We start from the raw sequence: 15663 nt of genomic DNA, 5'->3' as shown, positions 1-15663 counted from the left end.
AAGTTTCTAAAAAGTTTATATTTTTATTTTTTTTAGCCAAAATGGTCTCTAAAATATTTTTTTCCTTATTCTGCTTGCTTTGGCTCCAAATAAACATTTAGAGAATACTAGTGGTCCCGGCAAACTTCGCCTTGCCATCAAGTAGGCTGTTGAAAAACGCTATGATTCGTCCCATACAAAATGACATTTCCGTTCACTCTCATTTTTTCAACTTTCTCGATGTCCTGGAATTTTTATACACACAAACACGTCGGAACCCTTGACGAAAAAAACGGAGAAGGAATCATTCAAATTCGTTGACCCGTTCGTAAGCCATTTCGTGACATACAAACACCATTCCATTTTCATTTATGTAGATAGATAGATAATGGGTTCAAGAGCCTCTTCAAGAAATTCGTCTCAGATTCCCCGAGGAAAAGCTTCAGGAATTATCATAGTAATTTTATTTGAAATACTTTCTCCTACAGGGTTCTCTTGAGAAATTCTTGCAAAGATTTCTCTACCAATTCTACCACATAAACACTTTCAGCGATTTTTCAAAGGATACTTAGAAGGATTTCTCCAAATTTCGCTCCTAAAATCTTTGAAAACTCCAAAGCTACTACTCTCAGTAGTTTCCTAATTTTAACTTTGTTTTTCAAATTATCCTAGAATTTTCTCCAAATATTTTTACTAATCCTTAAACCAAATTCTTAAGTAGTTATTCATGGTGATTTTCAAAAAACTTCTACAAAATTTCTTCCTAGGAAATTCATAAAGGTTTATTCCAGAGTGTTTAGAAAAAATAGCTTAACCTTCCAATCGTCGCGCGGTTCGCCACCGTCAGGACCACCACGCTGCTGTTGTGAGCGAAAAGCGAGCTTTTTTCATCAATGTTGTACAAAATACAACAGCGCGACGACTGAAGTATTAAGAGTTTTTTTTTTAGCAAGAAACCCTGCAATAATTTCTTCAAATGTTCATGTGGATTCCATCAAGAATCCATCCACGATTCCTCCCAGAAATCCAAAATTTCTTGAGGGGTTCTTTGATCAAATCAATTGTTTCAAGGGATTTTATTCAGCATATCATCCAAGTATGACTCCTGCAGTTTTACCAAATATGTCTTAAAAAGTATCTCAAAAAAACCATGTAATCTTCTAAAGTTTATTCAAAGTCTTACACCAGTTTATACTACAGATTTTTTTTTTCAGTAAATCCTCAGATCATTCCTACACAAATTTTTAAAGAGATTTTTTCTAATGTTTTTCGAGAAATTTCTTTAGAAATTCTGCGGAATATAGTCCCGAGATTCAATTGATTTTTTTTTATTATCTCTGCAAATTATCTAGAATTTTTTTTTAACTTCCGCAAAAGGGTGACTTTGAAACTTATCCTAGTTTTATCAAGGGGTACTCTAGGGTTTTCATTGGAAATACCTCACGGATTTATTTTTTCAGAAAAAGAGACATTCCTGGAAGAATTTAGGATTTTCTTTTTACTTAAGACTTATTTGAGAAAATCTTGGAAGGAATCTCTGGATCAACTGCCGAAGGTATTTTTAGAGAAATCCCTAGTTGAAATCTAATATAAATCCTGATAGACAATTTTAAAGAAAATGCCTAGAATTTTCTGGAGAAATTATTGATTAAATTTTAGAGGACGTTTTGGCCGGGAGCTTTAAAGGATGTACCAGTAAAACATTCTTAAAGAATTTTTGAAAGAATTCAGATGGTTTCTGAATCAATCTTTGAAGAAATTCTATTTCTGTAGAATTCCTTGGGAAAATTCAGGATCAAAAAAAAAATCTTGAAAAAATTCCTTTGGAAATAATAACTAAATGAACTCCTTTAGAAATTTTCGAAGCAATATCTGAACATTTGGACGAATACTGGAATAAATTCATGATGAAATTCCTAGAAAGCCCCTAAGTATAGTAACTTTCAATTTCTAGTCCAGGGTTAAAATTGTTCTTTGCTTCACTGTGCACAAAAGATTTGCCAACCTTTGTCCTATCCATGGTTTCGAAGGTGGCCGCGCCTCTGCCTTTGTCGTGCGCTGCCAGTAAGGACTGTTCATTCAAGAAAATGGACACGTATTTTTTAAAGCAAACTGTTTATTTTCGAACAAATTCATGAGTTGTTTTGAAATATATGGAAATCAAAGTAATCACGACCAAATTCACATAAGTTTGAACATTTATTGAGCATTCCTGGATAATGATCTGACTTTTCTCTTGATGCCTCCCATCGAATTCTGCACAACTTTCTTTGTAACTTTTCTTTGTGTTGCTTACCACATTTTCTTGAAAAAATCCATGGAACTTGCTTATCTTCCATCTTTCTTAGGATGTTGTTTGATTATTGCCCAATATTTCCAAATGGGGCATAGTTATGGGCAATTCGGTAGAATTTGCCATGTTTTAACAAATTCGACTTTTTCCTTCTTGAACATCTCCAAAGTAGCTGAAGCATAGTGAACCGATGCCAGCCCTGGCCAAAACAATGGAGGCTTGTTATACTTTCGGTAGATGGGCAGAAGACGTTTTTAAATGCATTCAGTTCTGTAATTTTCGCCGTTGATTGAACCCGTTGTGAAAAATGTATGAAAAACTTTTCATACCGCAGGAGCAAATTGCTTGCCATAAAAAAACTTTTTTTCCAATTTTTTCTGTTCGGATGTATTGCACGTCGTCATAAGCAGCTGTTTTCGATACAGTGTTGAAAAATTGGATTTTGGACACTTCGCGATTTAAGCCAAACCTCGGAACGACAGTTTTTCTGAACACCATTTGTGCAGAATAAATCTGCGTGTCGCCATGTTAAACCGACCTATCGCTTGGAATTTACAACTGTTCGATGTCAACTTTCTTCTGCTGTCAAAATCAACACTTGAGTACACTCTGAAACAAAATTTGAATTTTTTCCTTCGAATTTTCACACCAAAATGTTAACAATCAGGTGTTCACTTTCTTTAATGAACAGTCCTTATACATAATTGGGGCCGTACTGGCGTTGATCCCAATGTGCTCGAAGCGCTCCTACTCGTAGTTCCATGCCTTGTCCGTTTGTATCGTGACCAATATGCCATAATCAGGATCTCACTGGCATCAATCCTGATGTGCCGGTTGGCACTCCTGTTAGTTTGGGCTAGGGTGCTTTGGTACTTTAAGCGGCACCGGTCGCTGTGACAGAGTTGCATTCGGATTTTTCTGGTTTTTATGAAGGTTCATCAGAGCCCACTGCGAACTTGACCACATCCTGGGCAACTTCCCAACTCGCAGAGGTCCTTGGGGGGCGGGGTCCGTTAAGCCCCTGGACTTTCTTCCCTGCTGCCCCAACAGAATACACTGTGTAAAACGCATAATGCGAAGCCATAAGCAAGCATGGGAAAATTCACTCACTCACCCGAACGCTACCGATAAAATATCTGCAAAGTATCTGCTGCCACCGAATGTTCAATGACTGCCGAACGCTACTAGGGTGAGCGCAATCCCGACGAATCGTAAACGATTGAGATAAACCGAAAATGAAAAGATATACGGAGCGGAGAGAGCACCTATCCTCTCTTAAATTGGAGACACGAAAGAACGCGTTCGCCATTCGATCACTGAAAGCTTCCTGCGAAATGTACAGATTTTGCGTTCACTGAAACATTTCGCCTTGTGTATTACCAGTCAGTGAACGCTCTTCAGCTCTCAAATACGAATGCCACTCGTGCGGAATCGGTATGTAAAGAATCATTCGCTACAGCAATCGGATGCCTTCGGCACAAGGAGTCGGTAGTGAATCATTCTGTTGCCGTTTTTGTCTAACTTGCCGCTCGGCGAACAAGAAGAAAGCGCATTGGAAATTGAAACACTCAGCTTGGTCGGAGAAACGGCAATCTCGCTCTTGACCGCTTGTGGATGTGAGCGATAGAAATGCAATATTCGAGTGAATGTTTCCCATGCTTGGCCATAAGGGTGAAAATTCAAACTAAATTACAGCATCCTTATAATCCCACCCTTATTTGGTCGGCGTTAAGTCAGAGGGGACCAAGTACAAAACTTGGGAAAATTGGATTATTCTCTCATTAGATGCAAAATTACCTTACCTCCATTACATTTTGATCAGATTTGATGAATGATGTAATCTGCGAGAGATATGCAATAAATTTACTTTGGATGATCAATAAAAATCGATAAAAGTGTGCAGTCAGAGTGGACCAAGTGCTTATTACCATAACAGCGAAAATGATCAGCGCGCTGAGAAATACGAGGAAATGAAGAAATATTTCAAGAGATTTGTCAGATTTTTCGTCATCGAATGATTCTTCTACCTATCCATCAATAGAAATTTATAAATATTACCTAATTCGATGCATTTGATTTTGATTTTTGACCATTTATCATATTTGGATGGGTGGTCAGAAATTACAACAATTTCTGTCCAGACAGAGTGGACCAAGTGTTGAAAAGCAATAAACTGATTGATTCTTGCATTTATTGAGTCAATTTCAGAGTCCGATAGAAGTTTATGGTAGTTCTATGGTGTATATATGGAATGTCCTAGGACCAGCTTAATGGACTAGTATATTTTGGTCTGTACTCAAGATTTTCACTTGGTCCACTCTGACTGAACGCATATTTGAATATTTCTGATCTTTGATGCCCTGACTCTGCAAAACAAGCTATCATAATGCCACTTATTTCGGTATTGACTATATGGATTATTAAATAATGTACAATACTGGTGTCGAAGGATCTTGATAATCTGTTTATCTTAGAGATATGCACCCAGTTTGACGACGCAAACATTGAATGATTGTTATTTTCTAAGAAATTGTTCAGTCAGAGTGAACCAACTCACTGAACGGTGTTCTTTGGTTCAGTGAGAGTGAACCAAGTACACATAGTCCATCAAAAAATCGTTGTATCAGAGGTTTGGATTATAATTTTTTATGATTATCACTTCGCATTATATTGTTTGAAAGTAACACAAAGATGTGTAGAAATATTGAACCAAAATTTAAACGAGTTAAAAAATTACAGAGGGTTAGACTTTAAGCCCATTTTTCTCAAAATATGAAAAATGTCACTTGGTCCACTCTGACTTAACGCCGACCATTTAGCCTCAGGTTTGAGACTGAAGAAGGGCTGCCGATTATCTCGGAGAAACACAAGGTCACCTGCACCATTGCTCCGGGTAGCACAGGAAGGGCACAATACTGTAGAGGGCACCCTGGTACTCCACAGGCTCCGTTTGCGGTTAGGTTTTTTTTTTAGACCCCTCTATTCATTCATTCTTAGGCACGGTAAGCTTAAAGCCGCATGATTTAGGGGTCACCTGTGAGGTAGACTTTTACCACTGGAACAGGCAGTCCGTAGTGTTAATTCTTAGAATTAGCCTTAGACTTATAATCGCAAAAAGTACAAAACACAACTTGCAATTTGACAGCCAGGACAAAATCTTCTACCGATTCGTCTTTTTGCTGAATGCGGTTATTAAAATTGAGGCGCTGAATAATATCCGGCGCAACCCTATCGAATCGAGCTTTCAATTCAGAAATCATGTCATTGTACGCAATGTTGTTCAAGTCAGTATTGGGGTATAAAAGTTTCGATTCCGAATAGACTACAGGGCCACCTAAAGTAGCCAAGTACGCCTTTTTGTGTTCCTCCTGAGCGGAGTTTATCAAAAACAAATATTCTAGCCTTTCAGCCCATTCTGGTAAAGCCGTATTTTTTCTGTAAGGCTCAATGTTGGTTGCTAGGGCAGATTGCGCCATAATTTATCAGGATTGTAAGGGCTATTGATTGAAACACAATTGAATTAGGTATTCTATTGTGTACAAAGGATTTTCAATAAAGGTTATTGTAAATGATTGAAAAGGGTAAAATTAAGCCAAAAATCAGCCAGAAAATCGTAAAATGAAGAACAATATTTGTCGCAAAGCAATTATAGGAAAAAATAAAACTTTTTTTGACTCACCAATGAAATTCCTGTGTGGTTTTGTGGTTTATTGACCTTTGCCGACGTGTTGCGTATACGTGTCTTGTGCCACCCACGGAATACACACTCCGGATGTCCTTACTTTTATCTGCTGCACCGAGCCAAATCACCTCAAACGTAACGCTGCGTAATGTTCACAATATTACAATACCAAAATGAATTTAAGACCTAAATGATCGAATGTTGTTTCTTTTACACATAATCTTTGATAAAGGTTAGTTAATGCTGGTTAGTATAATTTTTGTTTGAAGAACACAATTTTGGAGCGTCCAGCTATATTTCTCCTTCAAATAACAGGTAGACGCACGCTACTTACTATAGAAGAAACTTCTACCTCACAATTGCCGAATCCAGATGACCAACACTTTTCTGTCAGCATCAAACGACTGTACGTTTTCCGGTTGGTTTACCTAATCGCTGGATTCCTAATCGTTTTCTCGATGATCTGGAACTACAGTGGTTTCCGCACCAGCCTCGCCGTCAGTTGTTGAGTTTGAGGAATAGGGCATCTTTCGGAGTTAGGGAGAAGTTGAAACGAACTTTACTCCTTGTAAGTTGAAACCAGACTGAACTGGGCTCTCTATTTTCAGATCACCTTTTATGGTTGGCTATGCTCATGTGTGTGGGTACGCATATACAAGTTATATGAAGTACATTTTCAGAGCTGTCATTTGATGACACACGGAAAATTGATTTATAAAATCAAGTATGCTACACTTATAATGCCGAACTACATTTACAGTTGTGTCAAGCATCCGCATATCGTTCCGGTTCAAGTTGTCTGTCTCAACTATCCCAGTTTTTCTTTACTGCCTTTTCTTTTTTTGGTTGGTTCGTATTTCTTTTGTACGATTTGCCATTTACCGTTTTCTACTGGTCATTAGAATTCGTTGTGGCATTTTTCATCTGCGTCATTAACCAGTACCAAAAACATCCCATTGTGGTCAAATTTTTACGGATAGAAATTTCTATCCTTTAAAGGTCGCTTAGTTGAAACCTTGATTATTATGGTTCTAAAATTCGCTGTCGAGATATTAAATTTCGAGTTTAGGATAGTTGACTGTAGTTACATATAATGAAAATTGGTATCACAAAGTGCATCTTTCATTTATATATTTATTTCAGCTTCACGGTGATCGCGGGAAGGTCACTCGACAATCATTCTACGACACACTGAAGTACCTAGTGAAGATCAGTCCACAGGAGGCAGCCACTATCTTCATGACAGCAGATAGTGAAAATTTGGGTGAAATTTCATATGGTGAATTAGACGTAATGCTAAACTCTCTTCTTTCTGCTAATAAAATTTACTCTTATTCCAGATCAATTTTCCAAAGTGCTGGACAAATACCCAGCAATCCAGAAGAAGCTCCAGAAAAACAATGACCCCAACAACATGAAGCTTAATTAAGCGCGCGTAACGTGCGTCCGATAGTTGATAGTACATAGCTGGAACCATCCCGTTGATAAGATCTATATTTTTAATTTAACCTAACCTTAAAACCAGCAGAAGCAGGAGCAGCAAGCACTCTGAGTGATACGAAACCTGGAGATCATCGGAAGTCTACTTAACCTCATAGAAAAAGCTATTTATTATTTATTGTGTTCGTAATACAATAGACCGTATGGTAGCCGCCATGTGAGCGGAAACGACATTACTACATTAGTGGCATCAAGTCCAGTTTTTGCTAGATCTTATGTTACTCTCGGTGTGAAAACATCGTAATACCACTTTAGGGCAAAATGACTGAAAGCTTCCCATACATGATCGTTTAGGTAAAGATATTGTACGCGAAATGTATTGTACATGGTGAATAAATCGCAGAATCAAAAAACGGATGTGTAAGTATTTCAGAATGATGATATTGTATCAAATACTACAAGCTGTTTGGTGTGACTTGTAACTCGGAATATCGATTTGTGTCTAATGTAAACTGTCTTTCAATAGCTTTTGACACAAGAAAAATCCATGTCTCTAATTAATACAAAGCAGTATACACAGCTTAGGCGTTAGTTGCTAGCTACTCAGTATAGCGAACTGGACTGGTTTATGTGACGTGTATTTATGTTCCAGAATAAATTGGTTAGAGATGAGATGTTTTTGATGGAGATGTGAATGAGTAAAGGCCTGTGTATAGCTTCAATGAAAGTATCCGAAATCCGAGTCGAGTGAAGACAAGTCGATTAGCATCTGAAAGTTTCCTGTGGAAAACGAGCGGATAATCGCTGAGATTTTAGTCCCATCACCCAAACGGTAAACAATACCATTTTGGCGTCTATGGACGAAAGATAAAAATATATGAAACAAAAAATATTTTTCGAAAATTTCTCATAATAGGGTAACGACTGTTTATTTCGTTCATAACCGCTAACAGATGGCGCCAGCGGTAAAAAGTACAGGCAACAACCTTTCGAACATTCAGTTTCTTTCACTGGCCGCCGAGCGACGACATTTTTGTTTGTATTCCACCCACTGATCGCGCTACGCTGGATTCTCAAATTTTTCAAACTTTCAACACAAGCGCACGGAAGAATGGTAGTCGGAGAACTGTCAAAACGTACGGAAAATAATGAAAAACGTAAATTACTTGCAATTAGGAACCTGGATCAAAAAAGTAGTGATAAGAAATCAAGTGTAAAGTGAATACATAACTTTTTGTGTTTAATTCATCTTCCGTGGTGCTTTCTTCGCTTCAGGATTTCGTTTTTACTACCACTGAAAAAGAGCCATCTATTGGCTTTTCAGTTTTGAATATCGCCCTATTGGATGCCGTTGCCATTAGTGGATTACATAAGCTATAAAAAATCATAGCATAATAACGAAAAGCCTTAACAGAGATCTTTTGGCGTCAACAGAAGCATTCCAACCTTTACTGTATGGGAAAATATAAAAATAGTGATAAAATTATTTTTTTTTTTGCATAAAATCGCTAAAGCCATTATTGGTGCACGTGTTCCTGTAGTTGAGCTAGTGCTCCAGTAGTAGACGTTCGGGACTGGTGAGCACAGATTTGATGGAGATTTTTTTTCTGATAATAACGGTCAGGGGAGCACCGTGAATCAGATGGCCACCCCGCAGTACATTTTTCACGGCATTTAGGGTTGTCTTAAAATCTCAATTAATCGATTAGTTGGTAATCGATTACAATCCAAGAATGCCGATTATCGATAATGATTAATCGACATTTTTTCTCTAAATATTTGTTCGTACTGCTGTAAGGTACACCGGAGTAAGCTATAACGGGTGAGGCAATATGAAATACTAAGGGTCTGTCTCATTTGGGGAATTAAATTAAAATCAAACTTAAATTTGACAGTTCGAAAATTATTTCCCCTCCGATTTCGATCTGTCAAAAATAAGTCTACTTCTGAGGAGACTTATTTTTGACAGATCACGAATTATTCGCATCGAGCGGGAAGACGGTAACGGTGTATATGTTTATGTGCTGCAAACCAAAGTTATTTTTCATCTTTGCTATCCAGATAATATTTTAGGAAATGGAAGGAGAAACGAGAACGAAAGCCAAAAAAAGTAAGTACCAAAATCTTATTTCACAGAAAATCGTCTAAAATCAGCTTAATTTGCAGTGTCCACGGACCAAGTAAGACGACTGATAGCAGCCAGAGTGAATAACAACCATATGTTCACTCGGAAATACTATGATAAGAAAGCGGCCTGGAGGTTTGTACTAGTTTATTTCTTCGGATTTTGCAATTTCTGTTAAAGTGTGTTTTGTGTATTCAGCGCCAGTTTACACAGACGCTCCGGTTAAGAAAATTGATGGTGTGACAGCGGGCCGGATCCGGAGTGCTATTACATTTCGTAATGCACGGGGTTCAGATGAATCAGCGGAGAATATTTGATAATGTTAAACTCGGCATACCCAGGCTACTTCTATTGAAATGCTATACGGTTCTTCCCTGAAGGAATACCGTAAGATTGCTCCAGGGAGGAAACAGTCTGATGTCAAAGGTTATGCCCATTAGAAGGCCGACTCCAGAGGCACATTCCTTACCTATTAGGAGATTTGTACCATTGGTTAGGTCCATTCTTTCAATACATAAATGTATGGCGCTGGTGTTGGTGGGTCGACACGTCAATCCCAAACTCCCTGATTGATCTTCTCAGAGGTTTGTTGCTAAAAAAGGTTCGGTATGGGTAGCGCCGAGCTTTTTGCTACTCGTTTGCTGTTGATTCTTATGTGATAAGACCCGAACGCAATGACAGTGGAACGGAAACGGAACCGATTCGGCCAGAATGAATCACACCATCTTGACTGAGCTGTTAAGGAATGAAAGTGAACAAGTCGACAACCATGTTATAACTCATGCTGGCCAAACCGGTTCTGCTTCTGTTGCCATTCCGCTCTGGTTGCGTTCTGGTTTTAACATTGAAGAGTTGCCACAAATGCGGCGCGTAGCTTCCCCGAAGGAAGACCACATAAAGTTGTGCAAATGCCGAGGCAGGAAGAACTCTGACCTGGGCTCATATAATTTTATGTTAAAAACCGATATAAATTCTATTCTATTTGCTGTTCATATTTTAATAGTTTTATTTTATTTTCCTACAGGGCAATACAGGAAAAAGCTGGACTGCATGAATTCACTGCTGAGCAGGTTAAAATTAAGTGGTCCAACTTAACTCGAAAGTATAAGGTAAGAATTAATATTTATCTACAAATTCGCTTTCATTCAGATCATGCATTGCGTAGCATATTACTCAAATGAATTTCCGCATATATCCTTCTTAAGATTTTTTTTTTTGCAAAGGCGATTCAATTATAGGTCATTTTCAGCTAAGTTTTAAATCATATGGCGAGCTACAATTTTATTTTGTCTTTATTCTAGTCGAAAGCATTTTTATTATTTTTAGGATGACGAGCTAAGGTCTGCCTTACCCAGGGTTGCCATTATGCCAGATTAATCTGTTAATGCAAGACTTTTAATCGAAGAAAAGACAAAAAGACAAACTACTCATTTTGCAAGACTTTTTCAAATTCAGCCAGACTATATAGACCGACGTGTAGCCATACTTACTTTAATAACGCAGGCTTTAGAATGTTTCTCATGATTGGTTACTCGCTTTTCAAAACAATAGTTTGATGAGAGCCTGTTGTGTAAAACAAGTAAAAATGAATCAAATTGGTGCAATCGTTTTTGAGTAATGAGTAATCATGCGTTTGGTTCCACTCTGGCCGTAAAGAGATCTTAAAAACTTCGAAAAACATAATTTTGTAATTTTGAGTTTCCTTGAAGAACTTAACCGATCTTTATAATTTGTATGAGAGAATCTCATTAAAACCTGACATTGTTTTGCTCATGTATTTTTTTTTTTTATAAACCGAGTCAAAACAAAATGACTGCCAAAAGAGTTTTATTTAGGGAATGATACACCCCCCAGATCTCCAGACATTTTCAAAAATCTAGTGGCAACCATGGCCTTACCATGTGAAAATAAACATATTATAGAAAGTGGCTATTGTAGAAAAATAATAAATATTGCCAATTGCATAAACATTAATGATTTTGCCACAGTCTTTCTATGATGCTTTTGCTATTCTTCAAACTATAAATTGTAAATACCGTCGTTAGGGGTAAAATTGGGTAAAAATGTGTAAGTTCTAATTCATTTTTATTTCAAATGTTCTGCTAATTATGATAATACGTATATTTTACTGGTTTTTATTTTGTTTATTATAAAACGATAATTTTGCAATAGCTCTTCACAAATATTCCTCTTCAGTCTAAATTTAAATTGCGTGAAAACTGAGTGTTTCATGTCATCACGCAAAGGTGTAGTTTTTAAAACACACCTTTTTATTAATATGGTTTTGCTACAGTTCCATTAAAAAAATACTTATTTACCGTGAACGTACCATATTTGACGCGGGTCCAAACTTGACGCATTTTCTAATTTATTCTATCATAAAATAATTTTAGTTTAGACTAGCACTCGAAAGTTTATTGCTTAATCTTTATTTGCATGTTATTGAAGTATTGGAATTGAAAAAAGTTTATTTTAGATTAATAATAGCTGAAACACAAAATTTATTTGAAAATGCATTCGACAAATGTGTCAATTTTTTCATTCCTTAGTGAATGTGCTAAATATTGTTAATCAATTTTCGTTAAAATATTGTGGTCTTTTACAGCAATATCATCAACAAACGGCGAGTAATATTCTTTTATTCATGAATTGACGTCGAATTTTTTCTATTTTTAGAGTTTAGGAAATATTTTTGTATGAAAATCTTGTGCGTCAAGTTAGACACACAATGTTCCTTATTATTTGCTATTTTGTTGTATCGAAAATAGGAAAAGAAATATTTATGGTACTTGCGTTCAAGAAATCCGTCCGCAGAACAATCCAATGCTTTATGTGATCACATGTAATGGGTCATCCATAGATTACGTCACGTTTTCATGGAAAGGAGGGGTTCAGGGAAACACAAAGATTCATACAAATAATTCACACTTTCCATACAAAAAATGTGACCAAGGTGGAGAGGGGTTGAAAATGGTACAATTTAGCGCGGTTTATGGACGTCCCCTAATGTTTCAAGGAAGCTTCAATAAATATGTCAGGAGGTGAGGTGTTGGTGTTGGTTCAATGTCAGGTGTCCATGAGATACGTGTCACAAAAACATACCACGTCACACTTTTTTTATGAAACCTTCAAAAATAATTGTATGATTCGTCACATCTTGCAGAACACCTCCTTTTCCCTAATAACATGACGTACTTAATGGATGACCTCATATATGGTTCTCGATCTTTTTAGAGGCCCATACTGCCGTTGGTTCTACGCATATTTGTCCCGCGGTCCATGAGGAACATAGAACATGGAACAAGTAGGCGTAGTTCACGTGTTATAAGTAATGAGGATTCTCAAACAACCATTTTTGGAATCGATTATTTTCGTTCTAGTTTTCGACCAATTTTTCCTTTTTTTGCAACTTGCTTCCTCGTTCCAGCGCATCGTTGTTTCCAAATCTTTCCCTTATTTGGTATCATACCGAAAATACATTAAACAAAACAAAAATTCTTAACTATCGATTGAACTCAATCACCAGTTTTATTTTCTACTGAACTTTTACTGAACCCATAGCAAAAGTACTACCGGAAGACGTCTTTCAAAACTTTTTTCAAAAGTTCCAACTTGTACGTTCAATCTAAAGCGCTTTTTCAGTTAATTGAACTATTGAATACTAAAACTCTCGTATATTTTAAACTTTAGCAATTATTTTTTAGTGCGTCAATTAAGGAACATAGTGCGTCAAATTAGTAACATTGAAACATTTATGCGTCAATTAAGGAACCTAATGTGTTCCACAAAAAGTCATTCAAACATAAAGAAAAAACGTTTAACACATTTTTACTGATTTTTCCCTAATTCTATAATAATTGAGCTAGCAAAGCTTCAAATTTCAACAAAAAAGGACAGATTTTGACAAATGTTTGTTGAATTTAGAATTTTTTGACCCGCGGCAAATATGGTACGTCCACGTAGATCAAAATAAAGTGATGAATTACCAAACGTTGCAGGTCGCGTCTAGTTGTAAGTCACCACGTTTGACGGTAAACTTTTTATATAAAAATGTGTCCCTGTGCATTGCAACAAAAAAAAAAAAAATCCGATTTTCTGGTTTAAATTATAGAGCACTTTCACTTTTCGACTAATTCAACATAAACCAATTCAATTCGGTATTGTAAAATTATTATTGTAATGATATTAAGGGCTCATTAGAGTATTCATATAGTATACTCATATGTACGGCTAATCTTATGTTACTCCTTTGAATATTATTAAAAAAAAATATAGGTACTAAATGAACACTATACATTTGTTTTTTTTTTTTCAGTTGCTGATCACTCCTCCTACTGGTGGGGCAACGGAAAATGGCGAGCAGACTCCGGAGGACTGGGAACATTTCAATCAAATGCACGAGTTCATGTCCACCCAACACACGATCAACCCCCCACTAGTAGTCAATAGCTGCGGCGTTATCGTTGAAAATTCGAGAAACGTGCCTCTTGAACAACAGAGTATCCTGGATGAGGATACGTCAGAGGCTGGACCTTCTTCGTCGATACAAGGATCTTATTCTGGAAGTCTCGAGTCTACAGCACCAGGAACGAGTTCTGAGGGCATGGAAAAGCCTGAGAAATTGGCTAGAAAACGAAATCGTTTTACCCAACAAGAAATGTTTGAACATTTCGTTAAAGAGTCGAAAAGGAAGAGGAAAGAAGGGCAGAAATTTTTTTCTTTGCTCAAGTGCATCGCTCAGGCGCAAAACATCGAGGTTCCATACTATGACTCAAGTTCATCTGAATCAGATCTCGATGCATAAGCTAAATATTATTAACACAAACCGTTAGACATTTTAACGTGCCTTTATTTCAATGATTCTGATCATTCATAATTTTTAAAATGTGGATATCATAAGTGTGCTATCGATCAATGTACCTACCTTTTAAAGTGTTACTAAACGCTATTCTGTTTGTCTTCATTATAGTAAGCGCAAAAAAAAATTTCTAAGCATTTACTGTTTCATGAATTATTATTCTATCATAATCTTAAAAATATGAAAAAACATCTTTTGTTTTTCTAAGAAAAAAATTCTCAGCAACAAACAGTTGTGAAAATGTATTAAAGCTACATTCAATACACGTTAAAAATGTGAGTCAAACTTTTGTAATCTTATATTATTTTATTTGATCAGACGAATCAAGAAAAGAAATAGGTGAGGTAACGGAATTGGTGTAAATACGTAGGGTGGGGGAGTTGGGGTTCTAGAGAGGTCTTTTCTTCTCCTACAAAAGTTAAAAAAAATAACTTATATGGGAGGACTTGGCAAGATGAGCACCCCTCAAATTCAAGACTGATTGAATAAATTCATTCAATAAAAAAATATTCAAAATGTGAAAATTTCTGAGAAAACACTTATGGCCAAGTAGGGAACTACTATGGCCATAATTGGTACACTTTTCCTATGTGATAATTCTGCGCGTCGGGTAAAATGTGACGAGTTTAATGAAAAGATAAAAGTCAACTAGCTCTCATTTGATCAACATCAGTTGTCTCACGTCACTAATATGCCACAAGGCCCACTTCGAAAAAGAAAGCTCTCAGTTAATAACTTTTGAAGTGCTCGTAAGAACACTTAGCTGTGAGACAGGCTCTGTTCTAGTGGTGATGTTATGCCAAGAAAAAAGGTTGACGCTATACTTAAATGCGCAAGTTATTCTAGTTCTGGATACGTAGCGGTTTTGAGCCGTTCAGCAAAGTTTGAATATTAGGTTTTATTTGATTTAAGTTTGAATATTAGGTTTTATTTGAAGCAGTAGTAAAGTGTACGTTGTCAAAAAGATAATTCTACATAAACATTAAAAAAGCAAAATTAATTACTTGTCTAATCCGTCATTTGCTGTACTAGTTGCTGGCGATAAGCAATCCCTTCACCTGTGTCTCTTATTGGTTGATATTCGACATCCTGCCATTCTTCTGCGTTTCTTGCTTCCTCAATGTCAAAGATCGCTTCAGCCTCCATTATATCGTTTTCATCTAAGGTACCGTGGGGCAAGTGGGTAATGGAATTCGCATAGTTGAGATTCTTCAAATTCTAGAGACTTTAAATTGAAACAAATGAGGTCGTGTATATTTTTTAGCTTGACTTTCACCAAATATGAG

General features: G+C 36.7%; 1 protein-coding gene and 1 long non-coding RNA gene across 10 annotated transcripts in view; both read left to right on the top strand.

Moving 5' to 3' along the window:
- The window catches only part of LOC5570702 (lysophosphatidylcholine acyltransferase), a 66919-nt gene extending 58822 nt beyond the window's left edge, over positions 1-8097 (top strand). For all 9 annotated transcript variants that reach the window (XM_021845320.1, XM_021845356.1, XM_021845334.1 and 6 more), the window contains 2 exons: positions 7098-7233; positions 7295-8097. In XM_021845320.1, coding sequence (XP_021701012.1) covers positions 7098-7233; positions 7295-7383 — 225 coding nt within the window. In that variant the 3' untranslated portion in view covers positions 7384-8097. The remainder of the gene's footprint in view (positions 1-7097; positions 7234-7294) is intronic.
- A 2219-nt stretch (positions 8098-10316) lies between these two features.
- Positions 10317-13956, top strand: LOC110676637. Its single transcript, XR_002500590.1, has 2 exons — positions 10317-10628; positions 13835-13956. It is a non-coding gene; the product is annotated as an uncharacterized LOC110676637 (long non-coding RNA).
- The last annotated feature ends 1707 nt before the right edge of the window (positions 13957-15663 follow it).

Source organism: Aedes aegypti, chromosome 1 (assembly GCF_002204515.2).
Source record: "Aedes aegypti strain LVP_AGWG chromosome 1, AaegL5.0 Primary Assembly, whole genome shotgun sequence".
NCBI classification, from domain to species: Eukaryota; Metazoa; Arthropoda; class Insecta; order Diptera; family Culicidae; genus Aedes; species Aedes aegypti.
This window is presented reverse-complemented; position numbering and strand designations above follow the sequence as displayed.